This window comes from Nasonia vitripennis, chromosome 1 (genome assembly GCF_009193385.2).
Source record: "Nasonia vitripennis strain AsymCx chromosome 1, Nvit_psr_1.1, whole genome shotgun sequence".
Classification (NCBI taxonomy): Eukaryota; Metazoa; Arthropoda; class Insecta; order Hymenoptera; family Pteromalidae; genus Nasonia; species Nasonia vitripennis.
In genome coordinates this window covers 23,638,968-23,651,659 of record NC_045757.1, presented here as the reverse complement: position 1 = coordinate 23,651,659, position 12,692 = coordinate 23,638,968, and the positions used below count along the sequence as shown (strand labels likewise).

The 12,692-nt window shown below is 49.1% G+C and overlaps 1 protein-coding gene across 1 annotated transcript in view; it reads right to left on the bottom strand.

Moving 5' to 3' along the window:
* LOC100115031 (Krueppel-like factor 7) overlaps window positions 1-12,692 on the bottom strand; it is a 378,332-nt gene that overhangs the window by 206,634 nt on the left and 159,006 nt on the right. Inside the window, exon 4 of the mRNA XM_008215036.4 lies at window positions 11,370-11,556. Within this exon, the coding sequence (XP_008213258.1) occupies window positions 11,370-11,556 (187 nt within the window). The remainder of the gene's footprint in view (window positions 1-11,369; window positions 11,557-12,692) is intronic.

Here is a 12,692-nt window from a genome sequence, read left to right as displayed (position 1 = left end):
GTCTACAGCCACGCCCGGCCTTCGATCTAGCGGCTACAGCGTGTACATACTCTTGCATCTGGATCACGGCGTTCGATCTCCGGAGGCTTGATTGACCGCTGACTGACTCATAGCCGCCGCGGCTGCGGCTCAATTAAAGTCCCGCTGCTCCGAATGAATTCGTGTTGCCGGCACTTTTTCCTCGCGCTTATCTCCCCGAGCACGCTTGATCGGGCCTATGCTCGAGAGCTTTTCTCGCGGAGGCGCGAAGAAGGTCGATTATTGACACCCGAAATATCAATCTCGCCATCTCGGCGTTAAGAGTCGTCGAGCTGCCGAGCGCTAGTGCAGCCGGATAAAGACCGCATCATCTCCTCTCCCACGTGTATCCAGTCCAGCGGCGGCGGCAGACCGTAGCCCAGACTGGAAGATCGACGCTTCTTCTCCCGCTTCTTCCTCTCGTTCTCTCCTGCGCAGCTCACAGTACGAAGGTGGTGTGGGGGCGTGCGATAGTTCAAGTCGTGAGCTGGCAGCCCCGCCCGACACGAGAGAGCGCATCTCCCTGACCCCCGCTGACTTAACCCACCGAAGTACGCCTTTTGCTCTTGCTTCTCACTCTCTCCTTTGTCCCGCGCAGCTCGGCGCCACGGATTCCGGAACGCGCTTATACTCACTTCTTTCATTTTTCCTTGCGGACCGATCAGTCCTCGCTCGTCCTTGAAAATCGCGCTAATCCTGGGAACTGATAAGCGCGGCGGTGACTCACTCGGCTAACAATGGCTACAAGCACACCCAACGCTTATCCACGTGTGCAATATCTCTCGAGCGTCTCGTTCAAGGGCATCACTCCTCGCGCGCGAGGGAAGGGCGCGAGCGGCGCGCGTGATAAGTGTGGGAAGGGCAGGTTGCATAAGCTTAATATTATGCAAGCTGCTGAATGCGTCGGATGCCTTACACGCAGCTCAACATCTTCTCCCACTACCTCGATCCTTCTCTCCCGCGAAATATAAGAGAGAGAGGGACTTGGTCTATCTCCGGCGCAGCTGAAGGACGAAGGGAGAAGAAGAGATAAAAGGTGAAGGTATACATACAGAGAGAGAGAGAGAGAGAGAGAGAGAGAGAGAGAGAGAGAGAGAGAGAGAGAGAGAGAGAGGCTGGTGTGTGTACCTGCATAGAAATCGCAGGAGCGTTGAACCCAGGAAGTGGCCGTGAAATAGTCGTTCCTCCTTCTGCCGCCGCCGCCGCGAAAGGTTAACTCGCGCGGCGCATCTCCAGAGGTCGAGGGAACCGAACCGCCGCTGCTCGCTGCGCAGGACGAATTGAAAAGCAGGATGAGCGGATCCAAATGATATTGATCCAGGTATTACGTACGTGGACGCGATTGGCTTTTTCTCCGCCGGATGATGATTCGGCGAGAGAACGACTAGCCGCTCGCTCTGACACTCGCGGACCCAGCTCTTATCGGATCTGCCGTGTACGAACGCATCGCGTCGATAATCAAAATAGGAATATGCTAATCATCCGATCGATTTCCCCTGGTGGGGAGGGAAAGAGAGTGAGAGAGAGATAAGTGAGGCATCGAGGCACCTAGAGGAAAGTCCAATTTCGTTCCCACGATTAGGCGTATCGGCGCGCGGACGGTTCACTAACCTTCCTCTCTCTCACTCGGCTAGAGCGAAGGAAAGGAAGAAGAAGAAGCGGCATGTAGTGCGCCGGTGTAAATCGGCCGGCGGGATCGGGAACTTGTCGAGCTTGTCAAAATTCAATCGGACAAGTCCGAGAGCGGCGCTGCTACGTGTGTACACATACACACACCTATACACGTCGCGATCGCCTTGCCTATCTCTCTTTCCCCGCTTTTCCGAGGTCACAGGGCTGAAGAGGCACTTCTCACGCCCCCGCGGCGCATATTCACCCGCGCCTCGGCCAATTGTGCGAGTGTCTCTCCGCTCGATGGTTTGATGGCTCCGCACGCGCGGATGTCCGGATTTCATTGCACCGCGTGCCGCGGCATAAAGCAATCAATTTTTGTTCAGCTAACCTCCATACTCCCGCGCAGCCATTAGCATGCAAATGCGCCTAAAAGCTGGCCGTCAAAGCTCGAACGGGAGATCGATTATCCTCGCCCAGCGCGAGGAGCCTCTTCTCGATTATGATTTCTCTTTCGGCTTTGACCTGCGACCGCGGTATAGGTGCGCATCGCTTGCGCCGGTTTAACGAGCTCTAGCAGCGGATAAAGTGTTTTAATTATGCGCTCTCTCTCTCTCTCTCTCTCTCTCTCTCTCTCTCTCTCTCTCTCTCTCTCTCTCTCTCTCTCCGGCTTCCGTCCTGCGGACAAGCTTCGTTTTGTCTCGAGAGGCGCGTCAAAGCCAATAGAGCTCCACCGGAGCATTAATTATGCGCCGCGAGAGTAGAGCGGGCTGAGCTCGGTGGTAATGAAACTTCATTGGCTTCTTTTTGGCGGCGGTTCGAGTATTCGAGATTGTATTTATTGATGTGCTACGGGGGCCTTGACGGGCTTTATTATCATGAGTTGTTATGATGATGCTAGAATCGTAATTGCGATGCCGGAAACTCGCGAGTTCAGAATGCGCTAATTAAAAACGTAGAAAAACTCATCGTTTTTATTCTATCTCGATACCTTCTTATCTGCCCGGAAATACCCACTATAAATACGCGCTCATCGAGTGTCATATAAAAGCGACGTACAACAGTTCCAAGTCAGTTAGTCAGTCTTCGACATGAAGTTCCACGTACTGTTTGCGATTGTCCTCGTGTTCGCCATCGTAGAGAGTGAGTCCACTCAACTGCTTATTCTTATTCTTATTGATGGTCTCACGACAAAACATTAAGGTACCGTGAAAAAAATTATTTCAGTTGCATCAACGGCATCGATAATCAGACCACGACTCACTGATAGAAAATCGGTATCATCAATACGTTATAATTTTCCGACGCACTGTCAGTGGATGTGCCGTGATGAACGTTCTTCGTGCGTCAACGCTCATTCCTGGTCTAAGCCTTGCGTCTGCGATTGCCAACTCGTCGATATTGAGAAATTGTTAAATGCTGTAAAGTGACTACCGCGTAGTAATGCCCTCATAATGACTAACTTGTCGAATTAAGTTACTAATGTATTAGGTTTTTTAATCAATGACTGACTTGCAAATAATTAAAGACCGTCCAGGTTACGAAATCTTGTTTCCTTTTTTTTTAATCTCCCTCAACACTTTAATGTAAGGTTTCTCGATAGCTATAACACCGCATCCGATTTGTATTTCTAATAACTGCGACAACATTCACGATCACAAATCACGCAGACCGTGTAGACCCTCAGCAATCTCCTGACGGACAAAACTCGAAGAGCCGCGAAGCTAAAACGCGTGGAAACGCCAGGCATAGTCGAATCTTCGAAAATTTCCCAGGGCCGACCAATAAATCCACACGGATTCCGGCTCGGCCAGCTCAAAAGCGGGGAAAACGAGCGCACACGCAGAGAGCAGAGCGGCAGACTCGTTCCGCGGATACTTGCCCGGATGCCGAGTCGGTATTCGGACGAACGAACGGAAGGAAATCGCGGCCCGAAGAGAGAACGAGGAACGCGCTCATAATTCGCATTCTCCGGCGCCAAATACTCCGACTCGTAGCGCTGGTAGGATGAGTTGAGGGATACGGATGCATGCATTGACTCACTGCAGAGGCTTGAGTGGTTTGCTTCTTGCTGCTGCTGCGATGGGATTCGGCCATTCTTCCGTGGTATTCGCGCTCTGCTGGGGGGAATCGTTGCGATTTTGGCTGCTTTGCGTGGCTTTGATCGCGGTGGGGCTGTTAGTTGTTTGCTTCGAATGGTGCGCGATTGTTTTGTTTGCAGATGATGGATTTTGCGTACGAGGTCAGCGATAAGGCGTAATCGGTATGTTATGATGACGGGAACGGATAATTAGCGTAGAGGATGTAAAGTGTTCGGAGATAAGAGATAATTAGTAGTAGTTGCATCGGCAGCAACACGTGTACGCAGTATCTTATCGGCAGTAGCAGACGTAGTACATGTAGTTCTCATACATGTACTCCGTGTTTTATCGGCCGTGACGTGGTCTCGAATCAACCGACACACCTTACGCTTTCGAAATAGACGAAGCAAAGAAAAAAAAACATCCATCCTCGACCGCAAAAAATACCCCGAAGCAAAGCGGCGGCGGCGCAGCAGAGCCTCATTCAGTCCACTTATGCACATCCCAGCCCTGGCGCAAAATTAATCAATTAAAAAGCGATCTCGCACGCGCTCTCCCGACTCAAAGGCACGCGCTTCTGCGTCTTTGAAGCCCGGGGCTCATTAATCAGTCGGTCTTTCTCTCCCTCTTGCGGCACAAAGGCAGCCCCGAGAGATAGAGAATTGAATCAAATCGCGAGTCTCCGCGCCGTTAATTTGTCGGCCGGACGATTGCCGCCGCTGCACCTGTGCGCGCGTCCGCCAGATGATGATTCAGCTCGATATTGACTATACCACTGCGCTCCGTTGCCGCTTCTGCTACAGCACTTCGCGGAGGTTGACGCACCGCGAGTGTGACGACCCGATACGGCGCCATTTTTCCTCCGTTTTCGTAAGGATATTCCGAGCCCCGCGCGATTCACCGCATAAGAAATATCCTCCATCACACCGTTAGTTTTGTTCCTCGGTAATAATTCGACAGCAACACACAGCAGCTCCAACAAAGCTACAAATGAAACCATTCCTCCAGTCATCATTCCGCTCGCACGTACACACTTCGAGTGAATGCTCGAATCGTTAAGCCTCGGCAGCACCGGTAGCAAGAGAGCAACAATCGGCTGCGGTCTCCCTCTCTCGAGATTTATCAATCAAAAAGGCCGCTTGATTACGCTCAAAGCATCCGCGCGCTCGCGATTTGCATGTAGCGAGCCCATCATCATTAGACCTTCGCACACAATATCGGCTTACAGCGCGAGAGTAGAAGCAGAAGCAGAAGCAGCAGCAGCAGCAGAAGAAGAAGAAGAAGTCGAGCTTCGCCGCTGCCGAGCAATCAGTAGCCGCGAAACAATGCTGAACACGTATAACGCAGTACTATACTCGCTCTCGGCAGCAGAAGGCGCGTTCGAAACGCGATACATAAATGCGCGCGCGGCTGCATTAAGGGCCATTTTTTCCGAGGCGGACTACTCGCCGGGCATAAATCATCGGCCGCCTCGCTGCCGTTAACAAATTACCGACGTTCATAATATCCTCTCTCTCTCTCTCTCTCTCTCTCTCTCTCTCTCTCTCTCTCTCTCTCTCTCTCTCTGCGCACAGCTCGCTCTCCTTCTTATATGGCGGCCGAGTGGTGCCGAGGAACCTGACAATAAGACCGATCTCTCATCGGGGGCAAAACGATCGTAAGACAAGTAGCGCCGAGGCTCGCATCGTGCCGGCCGATAGATATGCCTGTATGGATAGAGACGGCGAGATATAGGTGTATGGCATGAGCCGAAGCGCAGGAGCTTTTGATAACATCTTTTGACATTGGATGCCAGGTGCTGGATATAGTGTTTCGGAAGGTGGAACATCTTTTCGCTGTTCTATGTAGAATCTAACGCAAGCTTGCGGGGTGATGGATCGCTGTCTAATCGTCATTAACGATCGCATCGTTAAACCAAAGTAGAGCCCACGAAAAAAGCATCCTTAATTCATGCAAAACGAAACCAGCTCGGCAAACAAACAAATTCATTAAATCCCGACAACTTTCAACGGTACATCATAATCCCATGCTTGCACATGCACACGCTATTCGAATTCCACCGCGCACGGAAAAGAAAACGCCTACGCACTCGTCTTCCCATCGCACACGCGCTCGCGGTCTTCTTCCTCCTACGCGTAAGAAATGACGCGGGGGATTCCCCGGTGTGTCTGCTGCACCACCAGACAACAAAAAGATTATGCGCGGCGGCCGTTAATACGGTTACGCATTATCTAGATTGCCGACCGCGCGCGGCTTCCGAGAGAGATAGAGAGAGAGAGAGAGAGAGAGAGAGAGAGAGAGAGAGAGAGAGAGAGAGAGAGAGAGAGAGAGAGAGAGAGAGTTGGCGCACGTAATTAATCAGGGACAATCAAACTCGCTGGGAGCTGCCGCCTACTGCGACTCCCAACGCTTTGGAAGATCGGCTTTCCCTGCGGGTTTCCTTTTCTTTTTCCGACCTGGTGTGCAACGTCGATTTGAGGGGTAATCTTATACTTTTGTTGAAATAAAAAGTTAGGCCACACGCTATGTTGGTGCTTGTAATCATAGTAGACAGCGGAAGGCAGACTTAATGAGGCGGCGCGATGATAATAACGATAAACAGAACCTAGTTAACGGCATCTCTCGCCCTGATTGCCACAATCGTCGCCAATAAATATCAATCAACGCACCCGGAACACAATTGAAATTACCGGCGCCGCAGCACCTCGTTACTCCTCCTCTACCCCGTCCTAACATTTTTTTCACACTTCGGCCAACAAAGACGAGGCAGCTCGAGAAGAAGCGTTTCCTCCTCCTTCTCCGCGTTAAATGACGAATCACGCTCGTTAATTCCCGAGCCTAAATTGCGCGCACCAATTAACGGTCATTTGAATCGCGTTGTTGTGTGCAGCTCGGAGAAAGTATTGTGGGTATACTTCCGCGATCGAATATGCGTTTTTTTTATAAAGCGACGCGTAAGCGATTATAACAATGGGCTGATACAGCGATGAACGCGCGTGTGTTGATGATGATGAGAGCCTGCATCAGGAAAGAGCGTGTTTCAGGTATTGTTTTTCAAGAGCGCGCGCGGCTTAATTGATGCTTATTCTCTCTCAATTACAGCTTCGATATCGCGTCGTTTCACTCGTTAAATTTAATGGACGTAATTCCCGCCGACTGAATTACACTCGAATATCGCTTTGAATGTACAAAGTTGCTCCGAGATACAGAACCTCGATGCACCGGCTACTGATTTCTCGAGCCACGTGCGAACTTTAATCGGAATATACACTGGGCTCGTCGCGATGAAAAAAAAATTAATCAAATCATAATGGAGTTATTTGAAGCTTTAATCGCTCGCTCTTGAACTTCTCGCGCACAATTACGCCGATAAAGCCCAGGAGAGGGAGAAAGAGGGAGAGCAAAAAGCATCGAGCGCCGATCTATATAAGGAGCGTGCGAAACGATGGGCGGAAAGCCGGCGACCGCGCCTTAATTGAAACGTCAGAGAAGCGCGCGTCCGGAGGGTATATGAGCTCGCTCATATTTTATAAATTCGCTTTTTGCGGCAGCGAGAGCGATGCGTTCGGCCAAAAATCGAGCGATCGATCTGCGCGCCGTCGAGCTCATTTCTGCGGCTCGGAGAGAATCTGGAAATTTTCAAGGTAGCGAATAATGAGTGGATAACGGTATACGGATATATAGAAGGACGAAGCGTCGGTTACATCACACACGCACACGACAATAACTGGACGTATTCGATCGCGCGTAAATCGGCCTAGAAAGCGATCCATGGTTTCTCCCTAATCACCGTTCTTAATAGATCGGCGAAATTCCCGATCGATCATCCGCGTTAAATGCGGCAGTGTGTGTGTGTGTGTGTGTGTGTGTGTACGGTGAAAAAACGTTCGTAATTCGACGAACGGCACACAATCGAACGCGCGGCTGTGTAACGGAACGATCGCGATTTCGCGCGGCGAAGAAGCGCCGCCGCGTGAATAATCCTAATAAGTCGACTGACGCAAGATTTATCGCCTAGCTGACTACGGCGGCTTATTATGTATAAAAGACGCACGTTATATCGGGTTTTTACGCCACGCGTACAGAATCGATGTCGATTCTAATAACGACGCGCGTGAGCTATGGGTTTTTAATGCCGCTCGTTGCGCAACGCATCATCGCCAAAATCCACAAATATCAGTCCTCGCGCACGATTTTCAGACCTGAAAACGGACCTGAAGCATCGAGAGGAAATGCAAATGCACATAGAGTCCCGCGGAAAAGTCGTCGCTGACGGCTCATAAATTAGTGCGTGTAATATACCGCGCACCGAAAGATGCGAGGGACAGAGGCGCAAATTGGCCATTCATCCTCTCGCGGAGCGGTAATTAACGCCCCGACGTCGCGCACAATGAAGTCCTAATCGGTCGATTAGTTTTCGCGTCCTGCGAGCTTCATTACCCGCGCGCGTGCGACGTTTTACTTTGAAAATTTTTTCCCGCTTCGCGTCGAGGCTCCCCTTTGGGAGCTGGGCTCGCATAACGGATGGGAAAATCGTCTAAATATTCACGGGAGAGTCGAGGGAAAAAAAACTTCTATATACTCTGCAGCCCGTGCCTTTCACCTCACACATCATCCGCGGGAATTTTGACTGCTCGCTCTCGAAATTTTCGTTGCCCAAGCGGGAGATTGATCACTTTGCTCCTAATGAGCGTCGTTTTAGACTCGCATAGAGGTATTATACGTACGCCTTTATATCGAGAGCGAATTATTCGCTCGTTGAGCAATTCACGCGCGCGCGCGCGCGGCATATTGAAACGGTGAATGGCGGCGCAGGAGATCGCGAGCTATTCTCAAAATCCTCGGTAGATAAGGCGGTTCTTTTTTCGAAACGATTAACTTTTGGCACGAAGCTTACAAGTGTCTGCCCGCCTTAAAAGGCGCCGCCTGCCTCTCCCGGGAGAGTATCACGACTCGCGCGCGCGCCGACAACATAGTAAATCCGCGGTTTGCCTTTTTTCTTCTCCTCGGCTGCAGCGGACTAGTAGACACACGAGGCGGGTTTCGATTTTCGGTTGCATCACGGCGCGTATATGGCCCGAGTCGGCTGTGTACGCCATGACGGTTATAGGGAGAGTGGGACTGCTGTGTGAGTGTACTGGTCGATGTAGGAATTTTCCGTTCGGTGGAATTTCTCGAGTTTTCTTTTTTTTTCATCGAGAAACTATTCGAGAAGTAATATCGTATTCGTAAAATATTCATCTTTTAACAAAATGTAAGTGAAAGGTAGCATGAGCGCCCGCCACAGACTCGGAGAGTTTATAAGCTGTAACGAAAGGGCCAGACCAAAACTGCTTTGTTTTGGTAATTGATATCCTACTAGCGCTCCACGCATACGTAGTATGTTTTAAAATTACCTTCACTTAGACTCGCAACAGTGTCTTTACAATAAAAATGTTTGGTGCACGAGTAGGCTTAAAATTGTTTCATTTTGAAAGGTCGATATGATTGCCACGACAGCACAACGAAAAGCGCATACCCGCTTGTTATCGTACTTTCTCAATTTCACCTTTCAGTGCTCAGGAATTCAAACATATACGCAGATGCATTGCGGTACAGTCAATAAGGCATGACTTTTTCAGAGTAGGATACCGCAGAAACGTTGAGCACTGAAAAAAATACTCATCTCGAATCGTTAAACTCTCTCTTTCACTCGGTCATTTTTCTCCATATCCGCGAGGAATTAATACTCGCGCGCGAATACGCGGCTGCTCTCAACCTCGACGCAATGAAGATGCAAATCGAGGCGGAAAGCTCGAGCACACGTGCGTACATAAGTAACGTTAAACTCCGATGGGCTTCGACGGTGTAGGATGGACCGAACGATGGGAAAGTATACGCGCGTTGCGCAAAACGAGACTATGGGCTGGCGTATAGCAGCGGAAGTTTTCGATCTTAAAAAACATCGCTGGATATACGGTGGGAAGCGAAAGTTTGAGGCGTTTGTCATCGATTACCAGAAGCGACGCTCTATTTTTCCTCTTCTCGCGTGCACTCCACGATCTGGATACACACACGCGAGGTACACGCAACACTTTCCTCGCATAACAGCGCGAGGTGTCCGAGAAGCGGCAAAAATGGCGCATAATTAATCCATAAAGCAGAAGCAGCAGCAGCGTTGTATCGGCGGCGATCTGCTGTTGCACGTAGCGTAGCGGCCCTCCTAAAGAAGCCTCTTAGGGGGCAGTAAAGTGCCGATATCCAGCAAACTTATCCTCGCGCGCTCCAGCCAAGTTCATATAATGCGGAATTGTGCCGGCGCCGTTTACGGCGTAGGGCGTGGGGAGAGAGAAAAGCGAGTCCAGAGGAGGAGTTCCGCCGTGCTGCAGCGAAGAGTTTGAGGCGGTATCGGTGCATCGCTTCTGCCAGAGGCTGCTCTCTCGCTATGCGAGTTACTTATACGATGCTGGCTCAGCGAGGGATTTTTATTTTTTTTTCATTTTGATGCTCGCGGTTTTGCTGAGTTGTGCTGATGGGTGACAGGTGGCTCTTTCTCTCGGTTTATAGCGTGATCTGATATTCTTGTCTTCGCAATGAGGCAGACTTTCGCGAAGTAGTCGGAGCTCATTTTAGTTTTGAAGAACTATTTATGTTAACTTGACTTTCTAAAACTACACTGTTAAATAATCGGAAAAACTTTGAGTTTTCCCGGTTGAAAAATTGAAAACGCGTTGCATGTTTTCAAATGAATGAAATAGACTTAAAACAGTAGTTACAGGTGATGATGGCCAGACACATCCGACGATCTTTTTTGCGTTCAATAAGTACAGTTAAAATAAGCTATACACCATCAATTTAAATAACCCTCCAAAAGATCGTCATTATCTAATCACAGACAATCCAAGCAAAAACAGCTAAGTAGCGTAATTCTCCGCAAAATCACTCGTATTATCATTCAAACTGAGAATCGCAGACACACAGTAAGACAATCAAGCCGAGCTCAATGAAACGACCGACTCGGCAACAAAAACAATAATATTTCCCTCCGGAGCATTGTTCGCGTGGAGCAAAAAACGAAAGCCGGAAGTCTCGTCGCGCCGCGGAAAAAGCTGCACCAGCCACGCCGTGTGAACCTCTATATATAGGTGTATGTACACACACGCGTCGACGACGACGACAACGACGACGACGACGAGTAAATATAAACACAGTCGGAGACTCGAATGAAGTGCTGCACTGTGTACACTCCCGAGGCTGGAGTTGCAGTCGTGTACAGAAGTCTTTCGAGGGCTACTAATTTCGCAGTTGGGAAGTAGTGTTTATTATTCGTTTGGTTGTTTGAATTGCGAGCTTTTTTCCACTGATTTCTCGTACACGTAGTTACTTGTTGCTTTTAAATTAAACTTTGTCCTTGTGCGTGTACGTTGTTTAACGATTTCATGATGTCTTAGGCTTCTAAATTATTTAGATGAATTTAATACATAAGTAAATTGAAATATCCATTGCATCTACTATTTATGCTTTGGAAATTCCTTACTGCAGCACCTTTACTATTTCAGCGTAGCTACACGTAGCTAAGAATAATATCGTAAAACACACACGTGGCCGGGAAAATCATTTGCATAGAGACTTCGAAGAATTACAAGTCAAAGAGCAGAAAGAGAAATAAGAGTCACTCACCTGTGGAGACGCAGATGGAGGGCGGTAGCGGCTGGTGTGGCTGGGTCGTGGGCGTCGCGATCGCTGGTGAGGGTGGCTTGCGCGCCGCGGCTATCAGAGCCGCGGGACTGTAGCGGGGCACCTGCAGCACCACCGGCGTCTTCACCGACAGGTCCACGGGCTCGAGTTGCACCGGCGGCCCAGCCGCCTGAAATCAAACAAAAGGACAAAATTTATTTATTTACGTTCATTAGACTTGTTGATGAATCATCTACAAGCGGATAATTGATTAACTCGTGACGCACATGAATCGCATTTATAGATTCGATATATAAACTTCAATCAGATCAATGCATTTCGAATAAGAAGCCATCACTCGGCATAGCCTATACACACATCTAGAACGGTGCATTCGCCCGTACAGACGTGGAATAATTCGATAAGCGTAAATCAAACATCTCTGGAGAAACAAGCTTGTTCCGAGCGGCAGCAATGGCAACAGCAACGTTTGCGAAACACCAGCCGCTACTCCGCTCTCCGCTGCGTGCTGACCGCTATACAACAGCGCAGGGCGTCGTCAGCGTTCCTTGTGTAACGTCGTTCATATTTACGTAGATTAATCACGAAGGCCGTCGTACCTACGGGAAATGCTCAGGGCTTCTTCGAGCTAATTTCGATATTTTGTATGTTGAACTTTGGCGAATAAAACTGAAGCTGCTTACTATTTATTATAAAATGCTTTTTACACCCAAAGAAGAAATTGAAAAAAGAATGCATGTATAATATACAAAAATAGAAGGTTAAATAACACCCAAAAGACCGAAAATCAAATATCTAATTGATGGATAGCAGTCCCCGAACAGCGCATATAGCGTGTCTCCCCTTTACCTTGCAGAATACTCGCGTCGCGGTCGATAAAGCGGACTAGCCGCGGGCGTCCTCGTCGTCCGGAGACGCCGATGAATTTCCTATGTAAACTATTGGCTGCTTAAACGAACGAACGTCGCGTGTGTATGTGTATACACAGGAGAATACGTATAGCAAGGCGCAGTCTGGAATTACGTGCGATCGGTAACGTGCCGCAAATTTGCTCGCACCGCTTTTGCTGCTTCACTTCGGCAATCGATATTTCATTGGCTGTTGGTGGACGGCTGCCGAGGTTTGCTTGCAAAGCGAGGAAATTAGGGAGTTTGCAGTGGATTGCTGGTATTATGTAAAGTGTTTTGATTGAATTGATTGATGTAGAGTCTGGCTGGTTCGTGGACGTAACTACTTATTTATATCCTTAAACGTTTGACATTTAAGATTCAAAGTGTCTTTATAATCAAATATTATATCGAACGT